This window comes from Brassica napus, chromosome A3 (assembly GCF_020379485.1).
Source record: "Brassica napus cultivar Da-Ae chromosome A3, Da-Ae, whole genome shotgun sequence".
Taxonomy (NCBI): domain Eukaryota; kingdom Viridiplantae; phylum Streptophyta; class Magnoliopsida; order Brassicales; family Brassicaceae; genus Brassica; species Brassica napus.
In genome coordinates, this window is record NC_063436.1 from 20,737,843 (window position 1) to 20,764,515 (window position 26,673).

Consider the following 26,673-nt stretch of genomic DNA (forward strand, 5'->3'; position numbering starts at 1 on the left):
ATTTAAGTATTTGTTATAATCATAAATTTTACATTATAAAAACTATACTCTATTTTTCAACTCTAAAATCTAAGCGTAGATTAGTTAATTTAGGGCTATAAATATCTTTTGCTTTTCAATAAAAATGAGTTTAAAATTGATCAGTGTAAAGATATTAGGAATCTGATATTTTTGGTAATTGTTTATATTTAATTCAAATCAAAAATAAATAATATAAAAAAATTAGAGTTATTTTCTACTAATCCTTCTTCTCTTTCTATATCAACAGATTAGCAGTGCAAAATTGACTCTGAACGAGAATCCCAAATCTAGGGTTCGCTTTCAGGGCGGCGTGCAATCCAATGGCGAGTGTGTACATCCCCGTTCAGAATTCAGAAGAAGAAGTTAGGGTTGTTCTTGACCAGCTCCCTCGTGACGCCTCCGATATCCTCGATATCCTCAAAGCCGAGCAAGCTCCTCTCGATCTCTGGCTCATCATCGCGGTTCGTTCTCTCTTCAACTCTACTGGATTATATCGAGCTCTCTTCAGATTAAATGGATTGATAAATAACTTCTAATTTAATTTTTCTGATTTTGGCTTGGTGAAGAGAGAGTACTTCAAGCAAGGGAAAATTGATCAGTTCCGTCAAATATTGGAGGAAGGCTCAAGTTCTGGTATATGATAATACTGCTGCCATCATTCAGATTATGATTTTAACTTGAAAAAATACTCAATAATTATTTTTATTCTTCTTGATAAGATATTGACGAGTACTATGCTGATGTTAAGTACGAGAGGATAGCAATCTTGAACGCTCTCGGTGCCTATTACTGCTACCTTGGTAAAACCGAGACTAAGCACAAAGAAAAAGAAGATTATTTTATCTTGGCTACTCAATACTACAACAAAGCCTCCAGGATCAATATGTGTGAACCTACCACTTGGGTTGGCAAAGGTAATCACTCTCACTTGTCTTATTCATTTTCTCATGCTCGATACTAGATACAGCTATGAACATTGAAGTTGTCTTTAGAAGCCAATCTTTGTTTTCCCGTTTATCCTCCTGTACAGATAATTTAATTTTTCGGTTTACAGGTCAGCTCTTACTGGCTAAGGGTGAAATAGATAATGCATATCAGGCATTTACGATTGGGTTAGGCACTTCTGAGGACGTTCCTGCTCTTCTGGGTCAGGTATATTCTGTAATGATTTTCATTTTATGCTACGTAACTAATGAGTTGTAGGTTGTTGGATTCTATATATGATTTTTACTTTTTTCTTAGTTTCTTGAAGAACAATCATGGTTGTCATGTTTCTTGGAGCATAACTTTGGTTGCTTGAGAAAGTCTTGATTTAGAATTGTAGGTACAGTTATGTCTGTTTAAGACATTAATGTCTTCTTTGTTTCTTGAAGCACATATACATATATGTATCTAGGAAACGAACATTATGAGTTAGCTGGTATATCAGATTCCGGATCTTACAGTGGAGTATTAGCTTATTCTCTACTACTTTGCATATCAATAACTTACCCTGTCACATATACAGGCTTCTGTGGAATTTCACCGTGGACGTTTTTCTGAGTCATTGCAACTGTACAAGGTATGCTTTTTTTTATCATCAATTAATATATTTCTGTTTGCAAATTTTGAATTTATAGTTGATATGGTCTATATTTGGAACAAATTAATAATCTTTTCATTTATTCATTGACTATCTTAAGAGGGTCTTGCAACTACATCCCGGCTGTCCTGCTGCTGTGAGACTGGGAATTGGTCTTTGTCGTTATAAGTTGGGACAACTAGATAAAGCACGGCAAGCGTTTGATCGCGTTTTGCAGGCAAGTAGGACTGGGATGTTTTATCTCACTTTCTTATGACACAGCCTATTGAAAGCTTCAATAAAGAGTGCTATTTACCATATTCTATATCTACAGCTAGATCCTGATAATGTTGAAGCTCTTGTGGCACTTGGGATCATGGATTTACAAGCAAATGATTGTAAGTATAACTCAGTTTTAAATCTTACTGAAGAGATTCTTTTAAATAAACTTCTTTTTGGCTTTTACTGATGACATTTCATGTGTGTAGCTTTAGGAATGAGGAAAGGAATGGAGAAAATGCAGCAAGCGTTTGAGATTTATCCCTACTGCGCATCAGCCCTGAATTATTTAGCCAATCACTTTTTTTTCACCGGCCAGCACTTTCTCGTTGAGCAGCTGACTGAAACGGCACTAGCTGTCTCAACTCATGGGCCAACGAAGTCGCATTCTTTTTACAATTTAGCACGGTCATATCATAGCAAGGTTTGACATCTTTTTGTATCATCTTGCCTACCTTGTCTTGAAGATAAGTTTAGCCAGGAACTATGTGGTCTACCCTAGTATACGTTAGGGTGAAAAAGCTCTGAACTTGCCAGTGTTAAGAAAATGGAGGAAGATAAAGAGAAAAGCTTGCTTAACGATTTTATTTGACATATAGGAGAATATATCATTTTGTTTCCTTTGTGTAATCTACCTTTCTGATGTTCGATGATGTTCTTCTTCTAGGGGGACTATGAAAAGGCTGGGATGTACTATATGGCAGCCATCAAAGAAACTAACAATAAGCCACAAGAGTTTGTGTTTCCCTACTTTGGTAAATTCCTGTTTCCTGCCCTACTGAATTCCCTTCATTCTTTGTATTTTACCATCTGAGTCGTTAGCAAAGATCATACTATCTGTTTCTAGTTTAACTCAGGTCGATCATTTGTTTTTGTTTTTGCTGACGTTGCAGGTTTGGGTCAAGTACAACTAAAGTTAGGGGAGCTCAAAGGATCAGTATCCAACTTTGAGAAAGTATTAGAAGTCTACCCTGACAACTGCGAGACTCTGAAGGTCATGCTTTTTCTTATTGGTCTTTCATCCTTTATTTTCTCATTTGAAATGCTTCATGTTCAAATTTCTTTTCCTTATTTAGGCTCTCGGACACTTATACACTCAGCTTGGAAAAACTGATAAGGCCCTTGAGTACATGCGGAAGGCCACAAAACTTGATCCACGTGATGCCCAGGTCAGTTTGGTTTCATAATTCAAAAGCCTGATCTTTCAAAATGTTGATACTTGATCTTGAGAACACCTTTTCGGTTATTTTATTCATAGTTCCTAACTTCTTAAATCTTAAATGTTGCTCGAGATTCAGTAGGGCTATGGATCTTTATCTATTGCAATTGTTTCCAAGCTTTGAAGCATTTTCTTTCTTTACTTTCTACATAAATCTTGTAGGCATTTGTTGGCCTTGGTGAGCTGCTGATATCATCTGACACTGGGGCTGCACTTGACGCCTTCAAAATGGTTAGTTTTATTTGAAGTATGTATTGATAATTGTATCTCCTGTTCAAGTACATGAGCATTGTCTGAAAACATAAAAAACGCCCAGGCACGGACGCTCATGAAAAAGGGAGGGCAAGAAGTGCCTATAGAAGTCCTGAATGACATTGGTGCTTTACATTTTGAGAAAGAAGAATTTGAGGTTCGTAATGCCTTTGTTACTGCTCGTTTCTTTTAAAATTTGGCTATTGTCTTCAATACACTTGGTCGTTTCAGTCTGCGCTAGACAATTTTAAGGAGGCTCTGGGAGATGGAATATGGATTAGCTTCCTTGACGAAAAAGAAAAATTAGAGGAAACAGGTGTATCTGTTCAAGGGTACAAGGATACTGGAATTTTCCATAGGCTGATTGAAAATGGTCACTCTGTCGATGTACCTTGGAACAAAGTCACAACCTTGTTTAACATGGCTAGATTACTTGAGCAGTTACACAAAACTGAAACAGCGACTTTTCTGTATCGGTTGATACTTTTCAAGGTATAATAACTCTTACTCTCTTGTGGTATTATTTGTTTCTATGGTTGTAAGATATACTTGCCATGTCTCGCGTAATTTTTTCTGAATGCTTGATGATTTTGCTTCTCTTGATTTCGGTGGACTTACTCTGACTATCTATTTCGTGCAGTATCCTGGCTACATAGATGCTTATTTGAGGCTTGCTGCGACTGCCAAAGCTCAGAACAACCTTCCTCTAGCTATTGAACTGGTCTTCTACAATTTTCAACATTCTATTCATTTTTTAATATATTAGCTTGTTTTCTATTTCTGACCGCGTTTTCTACGTTCCCCTCTTAGGTGAATGAAGCTCTGAAGGTGGACGATAAAAATCCAAATGCTTTGTCTCTGCTTGGTGAATTGGAGCTTAAAAATGATGACTGGGTTAAGGCAAAAGAAACCCTTCGAGCTGCTAATGATGCGACTGATGGGAAGGATTCATACGCTATTCTTTCTCTGGTATATTATTCTATTTCCATTTAGTGTGGTACGGCCTTAGATGGTTTCTGGTTGTTCCCACTTATTCTACAAGATCTTTTGCTGGGCGTAAAATTTCTTCTTGCAATGGTGCAGGGAAACTGGAACTACTTTGCAGCAATGCGCAATGAGAAAAGAAATCCAAAATTAGAAGCTACACATCTGGAGAAGGCCAAGGAACTTTATACTAAAGTATAATTTTCTTCGCTTCTCTCTTCTCGTTATTACCAATTTGGAAATAAATCCTGATTGTGTTTTGGTGGAGGGTGGTGGACGTTTCAATAATATTTTTATAGGGCGTCAATGATAATAGTTTTACTCATTGTTGGTCGTTGGGATTAACAGGTCCTGACTCAACATAGTTCCAACATGTACGCTGCCAACGGTTCTGGCATTATACTAGCAGAGAAAGGACAATTCGATATCGCCAAGGATATTTTTACTCAGGTCAGCTAGATCATTTACCATTCATGCTTAGGCTAGTTAGATTCTTCAAGTCACTGAAACTTCGACAATATTTTAGGTTCAAGAAGCTGCAAGCGGAAGTGTGTTTCTTCAGATGCCTGATGTATGGGTGAATCTGGCTCATGTGTACTTCGCTCAAGGGAATTTTGCCTTAGCCGTGAAAATGGTTTGTCATTTCTATATAGTATCGTCTCCTTTTGGTTTAATTTCAACGTTTTGCTGATGTCTTCTATTCCATTTCAGTATCAAAACTGCTTGCGGAAGTTCTTTTACAACACAGACTCTCAAATTCTTCTTTACTTGGCCCGTACCCACTACGAGGCTGAGCATTGGCAAGAGTGCAAAAAGACACTGTTAAGGGCCATTCACTTGACTCCTTCGAATTACACATTCAGATTTGATTTGGGTGCTGTTATGCAGAAATCATCATCTTCCACACTTCAAAAGAAGAAGAGAACAGCTGATGAGGTTGTCATACTAAAAATAATCTCTTGTACTATTTTCCCTTGTGTTTCTTATGCTTTGACGATCAACAGATTTCAGCATGCATCGTTTGGGAATAGATAGGACTACGAGCTTGTTTATGTAGAACTTGGGAAGATAAACAGATTTTAGAATGCTTCTACAATGTGTATAGTAATGGCTAAGATTTGAAATCCTAGTTTGAGTTACACTAATAATTCGTGGAATAGGGAATAATTGACTTTTTAACTGACAAGTGAATCTGCTTGATTGACTATGCAGGTGCGCTCAACAGTGACAGAAGCAGAGAACGCTGTTCGCGTGTTCACTCAGTTGTCTGCTGCTTCAGACCTACAGGTTCATGGGTTTGATAGTAAGAAAATACAAACCCATGTTCAGTATTGCACACACCTTTTAGAAGGAGCGAAAGTTCACCGTGAAGCTGCTGAGCGCGAGGAGCTACAGAACCGGCAGAGACTAGAAGTTGCTCGTCAGGCTGCCTTGGCAGAAGAAGCACGCCGTAAAGCTGAAGAGCATAGGAAATATCAGGTAACTGCAGACTTGCAAGTTAGCTATATTGAAGATATTTTCAAGGCTGTGATATGCATTGATGGATTCTCTCTCTTTGACAGTTGGAGAAAAGAAAACAGGAAGACGAACTGAGACGACTCAAGCAAGAAGAAGAAAAAATTCAACGCATAAAGGTGTGTGGTCCCCTGCTTTTGATTACAATGCAGATGTGTAGTCTCGAGAAGAAGAAAAACATGATGTTTGATACTTTGAACTTGGCTTACTTCTTTAGACGTTTAGGATATTCTGATTTTGTTCTTTAATTTTGAATGTTTAAGGAACAATGGAAGAGCAACACACATGGATCTAAGCGTAAGGATAGAGCTGAAGATGATGATGGGGAAGGTAGGCCGAGCGAGCGGAAAAGAAAGAAAGGTGGGAAGAGAAGAAAGAAGGACAAAAGCTCAAGGGCTCGACATTATGAGGATGATGATGAAGAAGCACCTACTATGGATGATCATAATGAAGTGGAAGATGAAGACGCCAACACCAATTATAATAGGGAAGAGGAGAATCAAGAAGCTGAGGAGCCTGTGGATGATGATGATGCTCATGATCTTCTTGCTGCTGCTGGGCTTGAAGATCCTGATGCTGATGATGATGATGGGGTAATGACAATGCCAGTTCTTTTTTTCGGTTGGAATCGAAGACAATGTTTTGACGTCGGTTTTGCTTGGGTGCAGGTACCTGCTTCAGTTGCAAGACGAAGAAGGGCACTTTCGTCATCAGATGAAGAAGGTGAATTGATGGAGAGTAAGCCAAATTCAAGCCCGCAGAAAGAGAATTCTCCAGGAAGGCAAGAAGAGAGCAATGTGGAAGAAGAAGAAGAAGATGCTAACTTGAACGATGAGGAGTAGACCAGTTGAGATCTTTCATACTTAACAGATCTCTGTGTTTGTAACTTTAGTGATAAAGATTCCATTGGTTGTCTTTATTCAATTTTCCTAGGAGTGATAAGTGCGAGGACAAATAGCATTCACATGCCAAGGATCAGTTTTAAATATTGGGTTATTTGGGTTGAGCCTTGTTTATTATTATTGTGATTGTTAAATGGAAAGTTACTTCTTTTTTTGTTTCGACACCAGTTTAGGGAGACAAAATATACGTAAGAAAGTTATTCGTTTTATTACAATTAAAAATCTGAATATCGTAAATGTTAAAAATAAACTGAAATATGAGAAATTTTACAGACACTACGAGCATAATATATTGGTATTATGAGATTTTTAAGCCGGTTAGGCATGAGCAAATTCTGAATATCTTGAAAACAAACGAATTTTTTTAAAATGTCATGATAGACCCAAGATTTACATAAGCGATCTATTACTATAAATACAAGGTAAATGAAAAGAGTATAGAATCGAGAGGTCAGTCTACGAAGCTATAAAAACAAGTCGAAGATCTTCAGAAAATGGAACACAAGAATGTACAGCAGCAACCTAGCTCTTTAGCGAACTAAGCGTCTAGCGATTTCTCTTTGATTTTGCTTCTTAGACTTAACTTTTCAGCATACGGCGAAAAAAAGTCAAATGAAAAAGAAAAATAAAACACACCTCAAGCGGACCAAACTAAACAAATCAGCACGTGGAAAGAGTGGTCGGTCTTACACCAAAAAAAAAAAAGAGTGGTCGGTCCAAAGATGCCGAGAGAGCTTTCCTCCTCCGCGCACCTTTTTGTGTATATAAAAAACAATAACCAATCGCAAGTCCACAACACCCAACTTTCACTCTTTCAATTTCTAAATTCTAAAAAGGTAAAGTCCTCACAGACTTGGTTACTCTTTTTTTGTGTGTAGACGGACACTGTTTTGTTCTTCTAGTAAATGAAGTTTTAGCTAACCAATCAATGTTTTGACAGTTGATTTCTCAGATCTGAGACTTTTCTTTGCTTGATCGATCGGAGGAGGAGGTATGGCGGCGCAGGGAAACTCCACGGACACACTTTTCTCTCCTTACAAGATGGGAAGATTCGATCTCTCTCACAGGTGATTCGATTTTAGCTTGATTGATTGATTGATTTGATGAATTATAGTGAATCTCATACCGCGTTTGTGTGTTTCAGAGTGGTTCTGGCGCCGATGACACGTTGCAGGGCGTTGAACGGCGTTCCGAACGCGGCGTTGGCGGAGTATTACGCTCAACGCACCACTCCCGGCGGTTTTCTCATCTCGGAGGGCACCATGATCTCTCCCGGATCCGCAGGGTAATTTCTTTTCCCCGTCACGTCAACGATGAAATTGCTGTTAACTGTTCTGTTTATTATTCTCAAAAGGGTAATAAACTAATAACTAAGAAATAAATCAGATTTTATTTCTCCAGATCATAGTAGTTTTTTGTTATAAAATATCTCTATAACCCAACTTTTATAATATTTGTTATAATTAAAATGTAAAATCAACTAATTCTTATTGCTCTGTGGGAGCCTTTGCTATACAAAAATAAATCTAAAAGCTTTTTACATTGTTAAAATATTGATATATGATCAAAGGCAAAGATAAACCATTAACAAAACGTGTATGATTTGAAAATGTTAACTATTCGCCACCAAAATAATTTATTATGACGAAAAAAAAAGAAATGACTTGCTTTAACGTAGGTAAAGAACTTACCAATAGTTAAGTGCCAAGATAAGGATGGAGATGTGTGTTTGTTTTTAAATCTCAGCACACATTCAGACAAAAGGTTGAGAATTACATATTTGAGAACACTAAAATTCGTTACCTACGTTATTAGCATGTCGCAATATACAAGACTTGTAGTTTCAACAAAAATTATATATATATATATATACAAGACTTGTATAATAATGTACGCTACTCGACTGCAAATAGTCCAATTAGTTTGATTTTTTTTTCAGGTTTCCACATGTACCAGGAATCTATTCGGAGGAACAAGTAGAGGCATGGAAGCACGTTGTGGAAGCAGTTCACTCCAAAGGAGGTTTCATCTTCTGTCAATTATGGCATGTTGGACGTGCTTCTCATCCATGTATGTCCTCTTACTTAATAAAATGTTTTTCAAAAAATATTTGGAAAAGCACCTAACAAATTCAGTTGGATTTGAACAGTGTATCAACCTAATGGTGGATCGCCAATATCGTCAACGGACAAACCCATCTCAGAAAGATGGCGAGTTCTGTTGCCTGATGGATCACATGCGAAATACCGTAAACCTCGACCTCTACACGCTTCCGAGATACCTCGAGTGGTGGAAGATTATTGCAACTCGGCTATTAACGCAATCCGAGCTGGTTTTGATGGGATTGAGATCCATGGAGCGCACGGTTACCTCATTGATCAGTTTATGAAAAATGGGATCAATGACCGTACCGACCAATATGGAGGCTCCATTCAAAACCGTTGCAGATTCTTACTTCAGGTACCAATTCTTTTACACTATATTTTAAACTTTAGATGTTTAAGAGTTAAAATATTTTCTTTCAAAAGAGTAAAGATATATTTTGTTTTATACAAACAGAGTTTCTTCAAACTTTTGCATTTAAAATTAACATTTTCTGTGATATAAAATGATTTAAAATTGTTTTATTTGGAAAAAAATGAGTGTAAAATGTAAAGGCATATACTATTTTACCTTTGTTCACTATATTTGCTATTATATATGTAAACATCGAATTTGAAAAGAAAGTTTATTTGTTTTAAAATAAAATATCTTTTATTTTATGAATTATTTCAATACAACGTCAGTAAAACAAAATTCATCTGAAGTTTGCGTTTAGAGTTAAAAACTTGTTCACATTAGCTATGTCATTTTAAAAAAAATATTGGGTTGATTGCAGGTAGTGAAAGGTGTGGTTTCAGCCATAGGAGCTAGTAAAGTTGGCGTCAGGATATCTCCAGCAATAGACCATCTCGATGCAACTGATTCTGACCCACTCTCCCTCGGGCTAGCCGTGGTTGACTTGCTCAACAAGTTACAGGACGATACTGGCTCCAAGCTCGCTTACCTTCACGTAACACAGCCTCGGTACCACGCTTATGGGCAAACAGAATCTGGAAGGCAAGGCAGTGATGAGGAAGAAGCTAAGTTAATGAAGAGCTTGCGTACGGCTTACAATGGGACATTTATGTCTAGTGGAGGTTTCAACAAGGAACTTGGTATGCAAGCCATTCAGCAAGGGGATGCTGATTTGGTCTCCTTTGGCAGGCTGTTTATTGCAAACCCTGACTTGGTTTCGCGGTTTAAGGTTGGTGCGAAGTTGAATAAATATAATCGGAAGACGTTTTACACTCAAGACCCAGTTGTTGGCTACACAGATTATTCCTTCTTGGCTCCAGCTTCTCGCCTCTGAGTTTGAGAAACGAGGAGAAGATTTATAGATATCTACATCAATTCATTGATGTATTATTGTTTATTGATGTTATAGTAAACCAATAAATTCTCCGTAAAATGACAATGGTAATCATATAGTATATATCCTGTGTGGCCTGCTTGTTCGTGTTTCATTGAATCGTTAGTGGTTGCCTTTTTGTTTTGCTTTGAGAGCAACATGTACTAGCTCAAGTCTTGATCCAGTGGTCTTAGTCATGTTTCCCCACCGCATATTCGCTCTTTATTCAGTCTCCACTCCGTCAGTTTAGGAGTCTTGCTCTTGGCACAGAGGTCTTTGTGTCTCCGGTATCCTGTGGCTTCATCTCTGTCTTTGATGGTCTCGGTTGAAGCGGTAAAACCAACGAGGCTTTGTTTGTTCCTTTAGAATGGTTCCAGTTTGAGTAAGTGGTTCTTCTCATCTCCAGGAGGTTTGTTGTTCTTGCTATGGATTCAGTCAAGGTGCGGGTTGGTTTGGGTTTTGAGGGATTAACCCTTGGTGTGAAATATTTGTTATGGTCTTGAATCTTGATGCTTGCTTCCGGCTTCGTTGGCTTTCTCAGATAGCGCCTGTAAGGCTCTTGGCTTCCCTAACGGTTATGTTGATGCTACTTTGTGGAAGTGTGATTCTGGTGAAGGATTTGTGTCTTTAAGGTTTAAGGTTTAGTTTGTGTTGTAATTTCTCCGAGATGGTCGGCTTGTGGCTCCAGTTTATATCCGGCCTAGTTTCTCTTTAAGCTCTTTGTAGTCTAGCTTGGTGATACAGTTCGTCCTAGTATAGGATGTGATGATTGTGTATTGAACTCTTGTTCTTTGTTTGTTTAATCCCAAAGAAATGAGTATTGAAAATGATTTTCTCCCATGGATAAGATATCAACATTTGATCCGGTTAGGCAGGCAAGTATTAGAACAGAATGAAAACAACTTGAACAAAGCCGTCTATGAAACCATAAACATGTAAAGTGGTTCAATTACAAAGTAGAAACTTGCAAACTTCAATCATTAGAGAAATAGTGCAGCAGTTATTACATATCAGCTAAAGTGACAAACTAGAAACATAACATATTCTCTTGAAACTTAAAAGAAAAACAAAGCCGATGGGGAGATCATATGCTCTATTCGTCGATCAAGAAGACCCTACTTGTTGAGGTCTTTGAAAACGGGGCTGTCCAGAGCAACACCCATTGAATTCAAGCCATTGTCCACATAGATGGTTGCACCAGTTATAGCAGAGGCCAATGGAGATACCAAGAAGGCCGCTGCATTCCCAACTTCATCTGCATCATCATATTCCTCTTTTGTTTAATAAAATTTCCAAAGAAAACTGAAAGCCAACAAGAGAATGCTTGTATAGAAGGAAAATGAATGAACCTGCGGTCAGTGTTTTCTGAATAGGCGCGTTATTGTATGAATACTCGATCATTGTGTCTATGAACCCAATTGCTTTTGCTGCTCGGCTTCCCAAAGGACCTGAAAACCCAAAACCATAAAGCCTTGATGTTCATATGAATATGCTCGTTAAGAGTGAAAGATGAATCTACCTGCAGAGATAGTGTTGACCCTAATGTTTTGTTTCCTTCCAGCTTCAAATGCAAGCACACGTGTATCACTCTCTAGTGCGGCCTTGGCAGAACTCATACCTCCACCATACCTAACAACATAAATTAAAAGAGACATTTGTAATCATCTATTGAGAAACCAAACAATGTTGTGAAGCTACAGTATAAACTCTTACCCGGGAATGATCCTTTCAGAGGCAATGTAAGTAAGAGAGATAGAAGCACCTCCTAAATCATATCATAGAGAAACAAATAAAATTAAAAAAAAAAACAAATAATTATAAAAGAAGAAGAGGAGGCATACAAAGTTTAGTTACATGCCTGGGTTCATAATTGGGAGAAAATGGCTGAGGAGGGAAACAAAGGAGTAGCTGGAAGCAGAGATAGCAGCAAGATAGCCTTTCCTCGATGTCTCCAGTAGAGGTTTGCTAACCTAAAAAATATAAGAAGATCTCCCATTAGGCAAAACAGAATAAAGTTCTTGCAAAACAGTTTCAGATAGAGTTCTTGCCTCTGGTCCATTTGCAAGTGAGTGGACAAGAATGTCAATGCTTCCAAAATCTTGTCTCACACATTCTGCAGCTTCCTGTACAGTCCAGTTTGATGATCCAGCATATCGCTTATTCGCTTTCACCTGGAAAAATAAAATGTTATCATAACTAATTTGGATATTAAGGGTTTTAATATGATGTGAAAGATGTAAATCTCCCTTACATCTTCAGGGACATCATCAGGAGTGTCAAAGACAGCATCCAAAGGATAAACCTTTTTAATCTCCATCAATGATCCGTCTGGCAACCTGAATTTGAGATATTAGATGATGTGGAAAAACAAAAGAAACAAAGAGTTGATCAGTTATGTTGTAAGTCCTTACACGCGTGACTGGTCGAATTTTCCACGTCTCAAGCTCGTCTCAAAAATGTTAAGCGCCTAGTAGACCACTCACAGGTCAGAACATGAGGAAACTAAAAGTAGTAATACAAAAAAAAAGAAGAACTTACAGGAACCCAAGTGCCAACCAATATTTCAGCACCAGCAGCAGCAAGAGATTTGGCTATGGCCCAACCATATCCATTATCATCAGCTATACCAGCAATGAAAGCCCTTTTCCCTGTAACCATTAAACACAGTTGATTTAATTCAAACAGCTCACTGTCTTCTAAATAGCAATCAATCTCAGTAATGATGATTAAGATATGACTACATAGTAACCTCTCAAATCAATGGGAAGTCCAGAAGAAGCCTTGCTTTCGCTGGATTCAGACATGGCCTTTGTCGAAAAGGAAAAACTCTTTTTAGAAGCTGGAAGAGCACTGTCGTTTCTCAAACATCCCAGGTTCGATAGACGGGGAGTGCAAGCAATTTTGTCCCACGATGCGTTCCTGGGATTGGCACCGACAATGTAGGTCCTTGCTTTGGTAGAGGCAGCAGAAATGCTTGGCCTTGTTGTAGCCATTTGCAAGATCGAAGCTGCTGATGTTGCCGCCATCCCTCAAAATATTTTAAATATTTTCTGTGCAAAAAAAATGTAAAGAATCAAAACAAGACCAATGAGCTTTCTTTCTATCAGATATTTCATATCGAATCCACGTGTACAGCTATAGTCATTTCTTTGTACTATCATGTACATTGATCATTTTAAGTTAATGTGGATAAGATTTTAAGTTCTCTCTCTCACCTTAATACTTTCTAACAATCCAAGTTATAATAATGTGCACAAAAATGTAGATCGACAAGGACACTGGAGAAATCGAATTGAAAAAGTCTCAGAAACCCATCTGCAGTTTTCAAATTATTTGATTTATAATACGCAAACCAAGTTGACATAACAAAAACAAATGACACAAGTTCTGATATTTCGTCAGAGAAAACTCAATCGAGTGAGATATTAAAAACCCAAAACGCATCTGCATTATTCCATCAAACAAACAGAGAACCAAAGAGAGAGAGAGAGGGGGAGATAGATACCTGATAGATCCTAGAGAGAGAAGAGAGGAGAGTAGGTTTGCTTTGGTGTGAAGTGGGGTATGTAAGGGGAGCGGGTTCGATGAGATCGAGGTGTCTGTTGTGTCTGGCGAAGTTAAGTGAGAAGTTTTTTTGTCCCAACTACACAAACCGGATCGGTTTCGTAGCAAACCGGAAATTTAAGGTTTAACCGTAACCTCTTTCGGATATTTTATTTTTCGGGACTATTACACAATTTTTATTTAGGCCTTATTGTTTGAGTAATTTTCTGTTTTTGGTTTTTTCAGATTTTGGTTTTAAAATTTTAAACTATTATTTTAGTTCTTTTTTTTGTTTTTTGTTTAACTTTTATTTCAATTTCGGGTTTAATTTATTGGTTTTTATACTAAAGTATAAAAAACTTAGATTTGGTTTTGTTGTAAAACCATACAAAGTTTAAAGTGATTCGTATTAAAATGAGAAATTTATGTTATTTAAACGTGAGTTTTAAAAATGTTTTAAAAATCAGTGTTATTGAACTTATCATCTCATCTGAAATTTACTATTATTGAACAAATTTTGAATTGTAGATTTAAGAGTAATTTAAGTGTCTCTGGAATATTTGAGAGGTGTTTTTATTTATAAAAATAAAAATCTAATTCTCGTGGTTTAAAATAAGATTCTATAATAATTTAATAAAAATTATGCCAAAATTTTAAATTCTCCTAAAATTATCTAAAAGTCATTAAAATCAAACCACTCCAGATTTTAAATTAAATATGTAGAAGTTTAGTTCTTTGTACCACAAAATTATATTAGAATATTTTTGTTTTCCTTTTTAAAAGTATATATTAATTTGTTGTTACTGTAAATAAAATAAGGGTTCTTTGTAATATTAGAGAAAAATCTAAAATAAGCAAGAAGGATATAAAAGTTTTTTTTTTTTTTTTGCTTAAAGGATATAAAAGTTTTGTACATCTCTAGATCATCACTGGCTCTTAGGAAAAAAAAAAGAATCTACAGATGGTGCTTTTTCTCAATACTTTTTAGTTCCAAAGATGACACTAGATAAAAAGTACAAAACTATCATAGTTAAAAGTTCCGCAGAAGGTTTCCTTTTCATTCTCAGCATATGCTTCTAGAAATACTTGCTAATGAAAGTAAACTACCTGACATTTCATAATTCTGAGGATAATCATGACAATATAATCCGAAAATGAGATGGACAATTCTATTTTCAAGACACATAGTTCCTTTTAAAATTTATTTTACCAGAGTATATTGGGTAAAATAGGATGGACAAATTACTATAAAGGATGTAAAATGATGTTGAGTTGAACTTTCTCCATCATCTATGTAATTGCCCTTTCGGGCCTTTTCATTAAAATGAAATAGTCGGAGAAAAAAAAAATCTGTCTGAAACAAGGGAAAGAGTTTCGTTGATTCAAAGTACTTTACAGTCAAGTCAAACCTACAAAGTTGCGTTCCAGCTTCCAGGTTTGGTCTTCTCTCGCTCAACTCTTCTGGGTTTCTTGTAATTTGGTTTGCTGAACATGTCAGGTCCAAAAGGTCTTGGTATCACGTTTTCTAGGAGACCTTTTTGAGTTTTTGCTAGATCTCTGCTACGGTTTATGATAATTGAGCAAAAGGGTTTCAAGAATTCAAGTTTAGATCCCTTGTCGGGCTGAAATTGTTTTATTTCTTTTTTTTTACAGGTTTATGAATTGATGATTTAGGTCAGGAATGGCGCTTTATTGAGGCTGAGTCTTGTCTATTGAGTTATTTTGTGGATAAGACTCTCTCTCTCTCTCACCAATTATGGGTAGAAGCGTCACAAGATTGGTGTTCGCTGCTTTGTTGTGTCTGTTAATGTTATTGCATCTCAAGGAAAGTTCAGCATCGTCGTCATCGAGTCTTTGTCAGTCTGATCACTTTACCTACACAAAGCCGAGTTTGTTCGCAATAAACGGAGATCCAGTGCACATAGTTCGCTTTTGCGAAGCCGTGCAGGTTCATAAAGCCAAAGGTTGTGTCTTTGGGGACTCTTTTATAGACGACTTCTGCACGGTTCACCATCTACTAGGTATGCACATTCTCATTTGAGTTTGTTGGTTATTTAACTTATTTATTATAGCTACTGATTTTATTTATTTATTTATTTTTTTAATTTGGTTTTTATACAGGGAGAAGGTTTTTGAAAGAAAAATATGTAGAAGAAGATTCTGGCCATGTTCAAGTAAGCTTGGCAGCAAGCGGGTTTCTTCTATTCTGCTGTGCGATTTGTTGTCCTTGCTTCCACAAGGAGAGGAAAGCAAATAGTCACGAAGTACTACCCAAAGAATCTAACTCAGGTGACTAAATATCCCTCTTTTTTTTTTCTTTGAATGTTTAGATAACTCAGGTGAATGTTCATATATACTATTATTGACAGTGCACCAAGGTTCGTCGTTTGAAATGAGCCCTTCATCTGATATGATTTCGTCTAGTTCATCCCGGGTACCTGAAAGCCCATCAAGATATGCTATGTCCCCGAGGCCTAGTGCTAGGATGGGACCCTTGAATCTGACCATGAGTCAAATTATTGCAGCAACCGATAATTTTTCAGACAGTAACCAAATTGGTGAAGGAGGCTTTGGTATAGTCTACAAGGGCACTCTAGAGGACGGTCAGGTCGTTGCCATTAAACGAGCCAAAAAGGTACCCTTTTTCAATTTTCTATGTTGTTCTTTTTTTTTGTCAGCTAACAATATCACTATACCAAATTTTGATCTGACCGTGTCTGATCTATTTCAATTTTCTATGTTGTTCTTTTATTCATAGACACCAGAAATATAACTTTTACTTGATCAACCAGGAACACTTTGAGAATCTGCGGAAGGAATTCAAAAGTGAAGTTGATCTTTTGTCGAAAATAGGTCATCGGAACCTAGTGAAGCTACTTGGTTATGTTGATAAAGGAGACGAGCGACTTATCATAACCGAGTACGTCGGAAATGGTACACTACGGGATCACTTGGATGGTAAGAACTTTGTTTCCACACGTTCAATAGCGCTATAAGAACATATGATTTAAACAGTATAAGAAACTAATGCAGGTACTAATGGAAGCATTCTCAATTTCAATCAAAGGTTGGAGATCGTGATTGATGTTTGCCATGGATTGACTTATCTCCATTCTTATGCAGGTATAGATAATGTTTTTTTTTTTGGCTCTTATTTTGAGATTCTTTTTTTTTATTTTTACTAATCGTTTTGTAAACAGAAAGACAGATAATTCACCGTGACATAAAATCGTCCAACATTATCCTCACGACGGGGATGAGAGCCAAAGTGGCAGACTTTGGGTTTGCGAGAGGCGGTCCTACGGACTCTAACCAAACCCACATATTGACACAAGTGAAAGGAACAGTTGGTTATCTCGACCCGGAGTACATGAGGACTTATCAACTCACTGCCAAAAGCGATGTTTTCTCCTTCGGGATTTTGGTTGTGGAGATACTCACTGGCCGTCGTCCGGTAGAGGCCAGACGACCTCATGATGAGAGGATTACGGTTCGATGGGTAAGCTAAGCTAACTTTTTAAAAAGTTTTGTTACGTATATATAGTAAATAAATCTTCATTTGCGAATAATCAGGCATTTGAGAAATACAATGAGGGCAAAGTGTTTGAGTTGGTGGATCCAAACGCGAGGGATCGAGTAGACGAGAAGATACTGAAGAAGATGTTCAGTTTGGCTTTTCAGTGTGCTGCTCCGACACGGAAAGAGCGACCGGACATGGAAGCTGTCGGGAAGCAGCTTTGGGCTATAAGATCCAGTTATCTTAGGCGGTCGGTGGAACAGAAATAAATAAATTGCTTTTCACACGTACACAACTTGCTAGTCTCTCTGTTATTACATAATACTGATTCTTTCTCATTTGAGGATTTTATTTGATATGAAATGAGATACCTATAAGATTATCGCACAAGCACAAGAGCAAATATTTATTTATTTTTAATTCAACATCAATTTATATTAGCCAATAATTACAAAAGTTTGTCAACCTCCACAAAAGAGTTTAACCAAGAAGACACTATAGAATACAACCGAGGGACATTGTTCTCAAAAGAAAAAATCTCCTTAGCTATCCCATCTGCTGCCATGTTTCCCCCCTCTCTGCTGATACATCACCACATATTATGGGCATTAATTGCAGAAGCCGTTGATGAATGTCCTGAATGATCGGTCTTAGCTTAGGGGCCATACCTCTTCTTCTCCTCTTATCATTCGGACTAGCACCTGCAAATCAGATTCCACACACACCTTGCGATATTAAAAGGCAGAGAATGTTTCAATGGCCCATCTGATTGCTTTGGCTTCAGCTTCTATCGCTGATCCCAAGAGCAAATATTAGAAGTCGGACTACTGAGTTAAAAAATAAACTATACATGCCAACTTTTTTCCCTTGAGCCTGGATAAAAGCTACTTACCGTTGGGAAACACCTCGTTGCTAGCTTTGATCTACTCTATTACTTCCTAGATGAATTTAAATAGTTTTCTTCTTAATTAATTTGACATTCCAACTAATATTAAATAGTAAAACAAAATTCATGTTTTCTAACTTGTAATTTGTACCAGAAATTTAAAAATGTTTTTACGTGTTACGTGCCGACTTATTTTCGAGGGGGTATTGCTTAGATTTAAAAAGGAATTTCCAATGGCCTTCCTTGTTTATCGGTGGTATTACCGTATGAGTTAGCTGCGGGAAAATCTGTTGACTTCCTACAAGAAGTTTCAAACATTTGGAAGAAAACGGGCTAATCTAAACAATTTGTGTCAAGTTTTTTTCGTATTTCAATTTTAATACTTTGCTGATATTAACATAAACTAAAGTTTTGTAATAGAAAACATAACTTTTGTAGAATCGGATTTTCTACGATAATTACGACAAACACATAAAACAAAAAAAGACGAAAAAAGTAAAAGAATTTTATAAACTTTGGACTGGATTTTTTGAAAGGCTATCTATGTACCTTTTTCGAAGATCAAGTTGAACATAGTTCGTTTTACAAAAGTTAAGATAAAAGATCAAACTGCTTTGTAAAGTTCGTTTTGTAAAACGGATATAACTTGTAGAGCAACGAAACATGACGGAAAAACGTTAAGCTTAGGTTCGCTAGACTAAAAACCACCTAAAACTAATTTCCTATATCTAAATCGAGATGTAAAGAGAGTAGGAGTTATCGGTTGTTGCATTTTAATGGATTTGAAAATCCGAACTAAATCTAGTGTTATTGGTTCTATGATTTTCAAATCTGTATTAAAATCATGTGTTATTAGTTTAATGATTCATAAATTCAATATCAAATCAAGTGTTATTCAATCTTACGGATTTACTAATATATTTAAATTATAAATATATTATTATAGTTTACTTTATTTTTGTTAAAATATGTTGAAACACAATTTTAGTTTATGATATTAAAATATTTGGATTAAATAATACTCCCTCCGTTTTTTAATATAAGTCGTTTTAGAGAAACTTTTTTGTTCCAAATTATATGTCATTTTCGGTTTTCTATGTAAAATTTATTAATAATTAATATTGTATGACCAATGGTAATATATCTTCTATTTTTCTATTGATTGAATTGTGGTTAGGTAAATAATTAATGATGTTTTTGTCTAGAAAATATAAGAAATTAATGTAGAAAATATAAGAAATTAATGGTTTTCTTAATCTACGTGTATAGCTCTAAAACGACTTATATTAAAAAACGGAAGGAGCAGTAAAATAAAAAATTGGAAAATTTTATAAATGAATGATGATGATAATGTTAGTTTTTGTTACATCAGTTTGGCTTGATGAGAAAGATAGAAAGAAAACTCTAAATAAAATTAGATCAGAGAAGAGAACAAAAAAAAAAAAAAAAAACCGAAGTCCGATAGAGAAGAAAAAAAATGAGCAGAGGAAGCGGCGGTGGATACGATCGTCACATCACGATCTTCTCTCCAGAAGGTCGTCTCTTCCAAGTAGGTCAGTAATCGAATCGAATCCTCTCCTTTTAAACTCAACATCTCTCTTTCTCGCGTTGTTTCCCTCACCCCCAATTTTTTATGTGTAGAATACGCATTCAAAGCGGTGAAAGCAGCTGGAATCACATCGATTGGTGTTCGAGGAAAGGATTCAGTATGCGTCGTCACCCAGAAGAAAGTCCCTGTGAGTGTTTCCCTTTTTTAGGGTTTTGGTTCCAAGATTGCTTTCTTAATTTTATTTATTTGGGAATGGTGCAGGACAAGCTTCTAGATGAGTCAAGCGTATCTCACCTTTTCCCTGTCACTAAGTACCTTGGGTTGTTAGCTACTGGCATGACGGCTGATTCAAGGTCGTTGGTCACGCAAGCAAGGAACGAGGCTGCTGAGTTTAGGTTTCAATATGGTTACGAGATGCCTGCCGACATTCTTGCTAAATGGTAATAATACCCTTTCTTCCTCCTCTGTGCTTATCGAGTGTGACTAATCATGTTGTCAACAGGATTGCAGACAAGTCACAGGTCTACACTCAACATGCTTACATGAGACCTCTTGGCGTAGGCAAGTTTTGCACTCACTTCCCTACCTATTTGCATATCTACACATCTACTTGTTATGGCTGATTCTTGTTTTTGTTTGTCTTTATGAAGTTGCGATGGTTCTGGGTATGGATGAAGAGAGAGGACCCCTGCTTTACAAGTGTGATCCAGCCGGTCATTTTTACGGTCACAAGGTAATAATCCCACTCTACTTGTCTTGCTTAAGGTAATAAGCCTCTTGTTGATATTTAGACTACTGCATTTGAAGGAAAAAAAAACTTGTGTGGAAAAAAAGTATTACTGCTATCTTGCACTTGCTTCTTCTGTAATTTAGTGTTCTATCTTGTCTAACCAGAGACTCTACGCTTCCAATGCTTATCTTCTTTTGCCTGTACACACGTACATAGCTTATTTGTTTGTGTTAAGACTGAAGCTACAATGCAAATAGGAGGCTTTCTATTATATAGTAAGCAAACATGTGTATGTGATGCAGGCAACTAGTGCTGGTATGAAAGAGCAAGAAGCTATCAATTTCTTGGAGAAGAAAATGAAAGAGAACCCTGCCTTCACATATGATGAAACGGTGCAGGTAACTTATGGCCGATACTTCCTTTCTTTGATTGTTTAGTAGTTATTTTCTATGTTACCGTAAAACGTTTAAATTTATAGGATCGCATGCACCAACAAGATTCTAAAAAGAAATTATATCTGACTTTTGCAGACTGCCATATCCGCTCTGCAATCAGTTCTTCAAGAAGACTTCAAGGCAACTGAGATTGAGGTATCAAAATTCAACACTCTTATCATAGTTTTAAATAAAAGTGCTACATCTGACAAATTCTCCACTATCATCAATATACTTCACGTTGGTTAAAGCTTGTGAAAGGCATAACATTCTTGCCACTGTTAATTGTTGTTTTTGGCAGGTGGGAGTTGTGAGAGCTGATAACCCTATTTTCCGTTGCCTGGAAACGGAGGAGATCGAGGAGCATTTGACGGCCATTAGTGAACGCGACTGATCACTTTTGGATCTTGACGCTAATAAATCAGACTTTGCATCTCTTCCTATCGCTTTCAAATCTTTCTATGATCATTCACATTTCAGAGAAATTGTTTTCGTCAGTCTTATTTATGAATCTTGTAGATTTGAATTATCTGCTTTCTCAGATCCTCTTAATATGAGTTGTTGCATGGAATAGAGTTAAATTAATTTCCAATGACCCAAAAGCAGAGAGCAAGTGTTACGGTTTTCAAAAGCTTTTCAATCTACCAGCATTTTCCTTCCCCTCCGTCACGTATACGTTCATTTGAAGCATTTCACATTTCCAAATTTAAGAAGGATAATACTTTTTCTATATGATAGTGTATTCCATTGTGGGTCTCGATTTTATGTTTTAGGCTTTGATTGTTTTGGTTTTAAAAATAGTTTTTATTTTAGATTTTGGTTTTTAGAATTTAGAGTTTTCTAATGATAAAATTAATAAAATAGATTATCTTCTTATATGATATTCGAAGTTTTAGATGTTTTCTGTGCTTCAAATTCTTATAAGATAATTTAGTTTTACAGAAAATAGTAACTCGCAAATTTATAAATAATAAAAGAAATTACAAATAAAAATACAGAAATTTATTTCAAAACTAAAACATAAACAAAATAGTTCACATTATTATAGAAATGATATTTTGTAATATTTATTTACTATTTATATCTAATTTAATAAAATAAATTATTGTTAATATTAAAATTGATTTGGGATATGTATTAGTCCGTCTAAAATGCGGATCTCCGCCTAGCCTAGTAAATGATTATAATTAAAGCTTGGTTGAACCGGGTTGGATTACGACTCTAATATTTTATCCGGTTTTCAAAACATTGTATTTGAGCCATTGATTAGTGGCAACAACCCTAATCCTGTTCGAGACCAACTCGAGAAAGCAAGAGTTTGTGGATCCCAAATGTTGAGAAGAAAACCCACAAAAATCCAACTCAAAATCGAAGACCGCGACGAGCTTGAACTATCCCGCAAATCAGAACAACCCACCACCACCGCAACCGCAACCGCTCCATCTTCCTCCTCCTCCCTCCTCCACCTCATCGACCCTAAACGCCAACACCCTTCCTCCAAATCCGACCGCATCGGCCTCTCCTCTTCCTAAAGAGCCCCCCCCCATGGAAGTCGAAGTCAAGCTCCGCCTCCTCACCGCCGCCGCTCACCTCCGCCTCACCACTCTCCTCACCCCCTTCCACCTCAAAACCCTCCACCAGCGCAACCTCTTCTTCGACACGCCCCAGAACGACCTCTCCCTCCGCCGCGCCGTCCTCCGCCTCCGCTTCCTCCACAACACATCGCAGCCGCAGCGCTGTGTCCTCTCTCTGAAGGCGAAGCCGACGCTGGCCAACGGGATCAGCCGCGTGGAGGAAGACGAGGAGGAGATCGACGCCGGGTTGGGTGGAGAGTGCGTGGATTCGCCGTGGAAGCTGTCGGATCTTGGATCTAGGGTTTTGAAGAGGGTCAGAGAGGAGTACGGGTTTAAGGATTTTCAGGGGTTTGTGTGTTTGGGAGGGTTCGAGAATGTGAGGAATGTGTATGAGTGGAGAGGCGTGACACTCGAGGTTGATGAGACTAAGTTTGGTTTTGGGAATTGCTATGAGATTGAATGCGAGACCGAGGAGCCCGAACGTGCCAAGTCTATGATCGAAGAGTTTCTTTCTGCGAACAATATTGAGTTTAAGGATTCGGATATGACCAAGTTTGCTGTTTTCCGTTCGGGAAAGCTTCCTTGACTGATGGTTGGTTAGTCTCCCCCCTTTAATTTCATGATTGTTAATATAATGTTGTGTGGTGTGTTTTAGGATTTATATTGGGATCTAATTCATACGGATGCTTTAGACAGTTTACTACATTTTTTGTTTTATTTACGTTAATCTAACTTACTATGATGTGGATTGAATAGGTGGAGTATCTAAGACTGAAGAAATGGTGCATCTAATAATGAGTTCACGGAGTATCTCTAAGGTTGAAGAAATGGTGCATCTAATAATGTTTTACTATTGAATTGGATGATTGATCTCTGTTTACACTATTTCTTATGGCCATTTGCATCGTATCTTGTTTGCTATATATATATTTGCTGAAATCCCACGAATGGAAACACCACCAAGTACTATATATATAAAAAGTAAAAACATGCAAGCTGTTAGACAATAACCAAGTACCGTTGAATCTCAAACTACCGGGAGAGGGAACAAACACTACATCGATTATTATCCACGAGACCCTTAACCGTTGCTAAAACTGGAGCTAGGGACAATAATCAAAATTACTAAAAATAGACAACTTGAAAAGAAGCAAAATAGCAAAAGATATAAACCAAAGCCTGAGAGGAGCAAAACAATATGGTTATAACCAAAAACTGAGATCGATGATACTGAATCGAGTCAGGAGATGCGCCGTTTGGTGTTGACGTACTGGTCCGAGTGCTGCATTCTAATGTTTTGGAGACCAATGCTTGGTGTTAATGTTTAATCCTGATAAGGTTAGTTAAGCTCGGTTTCATGTTTCGTTCACTTGTATGGTCGAATTGTAAGGGTTTAAGAGACAGTTCTCTTCAAGTCGTGGAGGGAACTTGTTCTCGGTAGAATTACAACAAAGTAGAAGATCGAGTAGCGTAGGATCCATCTATGTGTTTCTGGGTGGTACTAGATCACTTTGTTTGTAAATGTGGTTGAATTCTTGTGGTTGAAATCATGTACTACTCTTTGGTTAATATAAAGTTGAAGTTGAACCAAAAAAAAAAAAAACTACCTTCGGCAGAAGTGATAGCTGCTATGTTACACCATTAGTTGTTCATTCCTTGAAGTTGACCATTACAGAAGCCCATGCCGTTAGACCCGACCAGGATGATTCGACTCAGTTCACTATCCGGCAAACATTCCGATAGGCCTTAAACAACCAGTTGGGGACAGAGAGTTTGGCGGCCAGGAGAGACTTTTGACTTCTTATAGATGCCGATACATGCATCAACAGCCAGATTATCACCATGAAAAAAAGACATGAGATGTATGAAGCAATATTATTTTTATATCCTCACTACTCTTTGTTTTTATTTTAATAAAGCTAATTAGACAAGCGTGGTGTTATGTGCATTCATTCTAAACAGCAACAAAGAAACTGTGAAGCCCGGCGAAAGATCCTTCAATGACAAACATTCTAAACAGGAAACATAAACTAAAATCCAGGTCGGAAGTCTGAGATAACAACAAATGGTAACACAACAAGATGAAACTGAATAAGAGTAGGTTTCACTGAACTACTTAAAACCAACACGTACGATCCTCTTCTCAAGTCTTAAACCACACATAAACACACTCCCCCACTTATCCCAATACATGTTTCATTTCCTCTTCTTAGCAGGTGGCTGGCGAACATCTTCGTCATCTTCCTCCTCCTCATCATCTTCTTCCTCGTCATCATCCTCATCATCATCATCACTATCACTCTCATCACCATCATCATCGTCATCATCATCGCTTCCTGCTCCACCATTCGTCACTGGGTCATCCTCTGGATCAGCTTCCTCTCCCCCTTCATCCCCAGAGAAGTTTTCATCGTTAGCATCATCTTCATCTTCGTCATCATCATCAGCGTCTTCATCATCGTCGTCGTCATCGTTATCATCAGAGTCGCTACCATCTTTGTTTTCCTCATCAGGACGTCCTTTTTTGTAACCCTCCTTCACAGAAAGCCTGGAGAAAAGAAAAGATAAAATTCAGATTGACTCAATTTTAAAAAAAGAAAGGAAACGTGTGTGTGGCTGTTCTACTCACCTCTGATCTTCAGCAATCAACCCAATCAGCAACGTTTCCGCCTGCGGTTGTCACACCAGAATTAATGTTAGACAAAAATGTCTTATGCAATTGATACAATACTGAACTTTCAGTAAAGATAGTAGAACTAAACAACAGAATGTGAAAAAATATGTAATGAATTAATACACATAGCAAGTTCATCATTACATACTAAAAATATGCAAGTTTTTTTTTTTTTTTTGTAAAAACCTCAAAAGGTGTTTAAACACCAAATAACATAAAACTTATACTGCTAAAGTCAATTTGTATGGATTTAAAACTTGGATAAATGAAGTCTTTTTGTTTTGCTGTCTTATACAAATCCAAGAAAGATATCCCTATTACCAAATAACCCAACAACATATGGCAAAAGCTACACAGTAAAAGTGGCAAATGTACACTTGCCATTGTTGAAATCTGCATTCAACTTCAGTTGTACAAAGACCCATCTAGAACCAATTGATAAAAGCAAGACAAAAAATCTTATCCCTAACACAGAAATCTGAATATGCACATATAAAGCAAGGAATCAAAACAAATCTAATAGACCTTGGATTCAGGACACGTAGCTATCTCGATAATGGTCAGAGATTAAAAAAACGGGTGTATACCGCAAGGAGCAGACAAGCCAGGTTCCTTCCGACGAGGATGAGAAGCGTCTCTGTGACAGAACAAGCCCATGTCTGCGTCTCCATCGACCTAGCGGCAACCACTTCCATATCTACTCGCAACTGCAGCTGAAACTGAAAAGGACACACTGTAAGAGATGAGGAGACAGAAAGCCTTTAACGAAATCCTACAGGGGACGAGGAGAGAGAGAGAGGGGAGAACCTGAATAGCTTATGTGTCTCTAGATCCGGTCAACGGGTCAAGTGTATACCCTAGATTTGGTCCGAGTAGGTTTTCTTTTCTTTTTTTCGTTTTTGAGTTTTTTTTTTTTTTTTATAACGCTGATTTATTATGATATTACAATTATGATATAGGAAAGATTACATAGACGATTCGACAACCGACAATACTACCTGCCTCTTATGAAAACCTACGCTTAACTGCATCACCTGAGCCGTCCTATGAAGATCCACGCCTGACCAGATTTACTTGCACCATGTTGAAGATCTCTTGTAAGCCTTTCCTCTGTAGTCTGCATAATTGTTTAATAAACCGTTCTCTCCGGGACTTGAAACCTGGATTTCTTGTAATCTGCAATAAATTGCATAGTCTGGGATTCGAACCCCAGACCTGGGTGTAGAAGCCTTTAAACCTTAACCAATAGGCTACGGTGCTTCCACCTTGAGTTTTTTTTTACAAAACTATTTTATTACTTAAATTAAGTGTGGTAAAGAAAGCCAAACCGGAATAAAACATTGGCAAACAAAAAAAAAACTTTTGAGACATGTATTCTTATCTAATGAATCCACAGTCATGTTTTGCGCTTGATGTTGATAAACAATCTTAAAATATCTCTTAACATTTTTAACCCTTTTAGTTCTTTTGAACAACTTGATCATGTCATTGGTTTTATTAGACACAAAGTGTCTCACATCGGTAGTTGGAAGATATCATAAGTAATATATAATATAGATGGGTCACTCCACTTATCACCAATTGGTTTTAGGTTAAAAGTTCA

General features: G+C 37.2%; 7 protein-coding genes across 10 annotated transcripts; 5 read left to right on the plus strand and 2 right to left on the minus strand.

Moving 5' to 3' along the window:
• Nucleotides 1-238: 238 nt before the first annotated feature.
• LOC106439774 (protein CTR9 homolog) lies at nt 239-6,885 on the plus strand. Its single transcript, XM_048776626.1, has 24 exons — nt 239-482; nt 588-654; nt 741-935; nt 1,076-1,173; nt 1,529-1,582; nt 1,704-1,820; nt 1,917-1,980; nt 2,071-2,285; nt 2,529-2,616; nt 2,755-2,855; nt 2,938-3,030; nt 3,243-3,311; nt 3,397-3,489; nt 3,564-3,824; nt 3,973-4,053; nt 4,143-4,301; nt 4,416-4,511; nt 4,665-4,766; nt 4,843-4,950; nt 5,028-5,252; nt 5,529-5,795; nt 5,879-5,950; nt 6,095-6,424; nt 6,500-6,885. The coding sequence occupies exons 1-24, from the start codon at nt 342-344 to the stop codon at nt 6,671-6,673; spliced, it is 3,270 nt and encodes a 1,089-aa protein (XP_048632583.1). The 5' UTR covers nt 239-341; the 3' UTR covers nt 6,674-6,885.
• A 521-nt stretch (nt 6,886-7,406) lies between these two features.
• LOC106439775 (12-oxophytodienoate reductase 3) lies at nt 7,407-10,375 on the plus strand. The gene is made up of 6 exons (XM_022716632.2): nt 7,407-7,569; nt 7,674-7,800; nt 7,878-8,018; nt 8,673-8,803; nt 8,883-9,193; nt 9,612-10,375. Exons 2-6 carry the CDS (start codon nt 7,727-7,729, stop codon nt 10,122-10,124), a joined length of 1,170 nt encoding a protein of 389 aa, XP_022572353.2. The 5' UTR covers nt 7,407-7,569; nt 7,674-7,726; the 3' UTR covers nt 10,125-10,375.
• Nucleotides 10,376-11,066: 691 nt separating this feature from the next.
• On the minus strand, nt 11,067-13,686 carry LOC106439777 (enoyl-[acyl-carrier-protein] reductase [NADH], chloroplastic-like). Of its 2 annotated transcripts, none has more exons than XM_048762398.1 (11): nt 13,379-13,397; nt 12,913-13,213; nt 12,702-12,811; nt 12,575-12,630; nt 12,415-12,499; nt 12,212-12,334; nt 12,022-12,133; nt 11,877-11,928; nt 11,683-11,792; nt 11,513-11,611; nt 11,067-11,418 (listed from the first exon to the last, which is right to left on the minus strand). In XM_048762398.1, the coding sequence occupies exons 2-11, from the start codon at nt 13,187-13,189 to the stop codon at nt 11,279-11,281; spliced, it is 1,164 nt and encodes a 387-aa protein (XP_048618355.1). In that variant the 5' UTR covers nt 13,190-13,213; nt 13,379-13,397; the 3' UTR covers nt 11,067-11,278.
• A 1,282-nt stretch (nt 13,687-14,968) lies between these two features.
• LOC106439773 (calmodulin-binding receptor-like cytoplasmic kinase 3) lies at nt 14,969-17,610 on the plus strand. 2 transcript variants are annotated; one of them, XM_048776627.1, is made up of 8 exons: nt 14,969-15,145; nt 15,363-15,727; nt 15,828-15,995; nt 16,076-16,341; nt 16,499-16,664; nt 16,740-16,829; nt 16,907-17,205; nt 17,280-17,610. In XM_048776627.1, exons 2-8 carry the CDS (start codon nt 15,463-15,465, stop codon nt 17,490-17,492), a joined length of 1,467 nt encoding a protein of 488 aa, XP_048632584.1. In that variant the 5' UTR covers nt 14,969-15,145; nt 15,363-15,462; the 3' UTR covers nt 17,493-17,610. The 2 variants fall into 2 exon arrangements, with proteins under 2 accessions (XP_048632584.1, XP_013736740.2); XM_013881286.3 differs by having other exon boundaries at nt 14,971-15,141; nt 15,360-15,727.
• Nucleotides 17,611-19,494: 1,884 nt separating this feature from the next.
• LOC106439770 (proteasome subunit alpha type-6-B) lies at nt 19,495-21,407 on the plus strand. Its single transcript, XM_013881283.3, has 8 exons — nt 19,495-19,662; nt 19,751-19,845; nt 19,920-20,098; nt 20,161-20,219; nt 20,309-20,391; nt 20,691-20,786; nt 20,919-20,978; nt 21,124-21,407. Exons 1-8 carry the CDS (start codon nt 19,587-19,589, stop codon nt 21,214-21,216), a joined length of 741 nt encoding a protein of 246 aa, XP_013736737.2. The 5' UTR covers nt 19,495-19,586; the 3' UTR covers nt 21,217-21,407.
• A 676-nt stretch (nt 21,408-22,083) lies between these two features.
• On the plus strand, nt 22,084-23,335 carry LOC106439771 (triphosphate tunnel metalloenzyme 3). Of its 2 annotated transcripts, none has more exons than XM_013881284.3 (2): nt 22,084-22,992; nt 23,153-23,335. In XM_013881284.3, exon 1 carries the CDS (start codon nt 22,368-22,370, stop codon nt 22,980-22,982), a length of 615 nt encoding a protein of 204 aa, XP_013736738.2. In that variant the 5' UTR covers nt 22,084-22,367; the 3' UTR covers nt 22,983-22,992; nt 23,153-23,335. The 2 variants fall into 2 exon arrangements, with proteins under 2 accessions (XP_013736738.2, XP_048632586.1); XM_048776629.1 differs by having other exon boundaries at nt 22,086-22,988.
• A 1,030-nt stretch (nt 23,336-24,365) lies between these two features.
• On the minus strand, nt 24,366-25,977 carry LOC106439768 (phosphopantothenoylcysteine decarboxylase subunit VHS3-like). The gene is made up of 4 exons (XM_013881280.3): nt 25,878-25,977; nt 25,658-25,789; nt 25,026-25,066; nt 24,366-24,944 (listed from the first exon to the last, which is right to left on the minus strand). The coding sequence occupies exons 2-4, from the start codon at nt 25,763-25,765 to the stop codon at nt 24,593-24,595; spliced, it is 501 nt and encodes a 166-aa protein (XP_013736734.2). The 5' UTR covers nt 25,766-25,789; nt 25,878-25,977; the 3' UTR covers nt 24,366-24,592.
• Between the last annotated feature and the right edge of the window lie 696 nt (nt 25,978-26,673).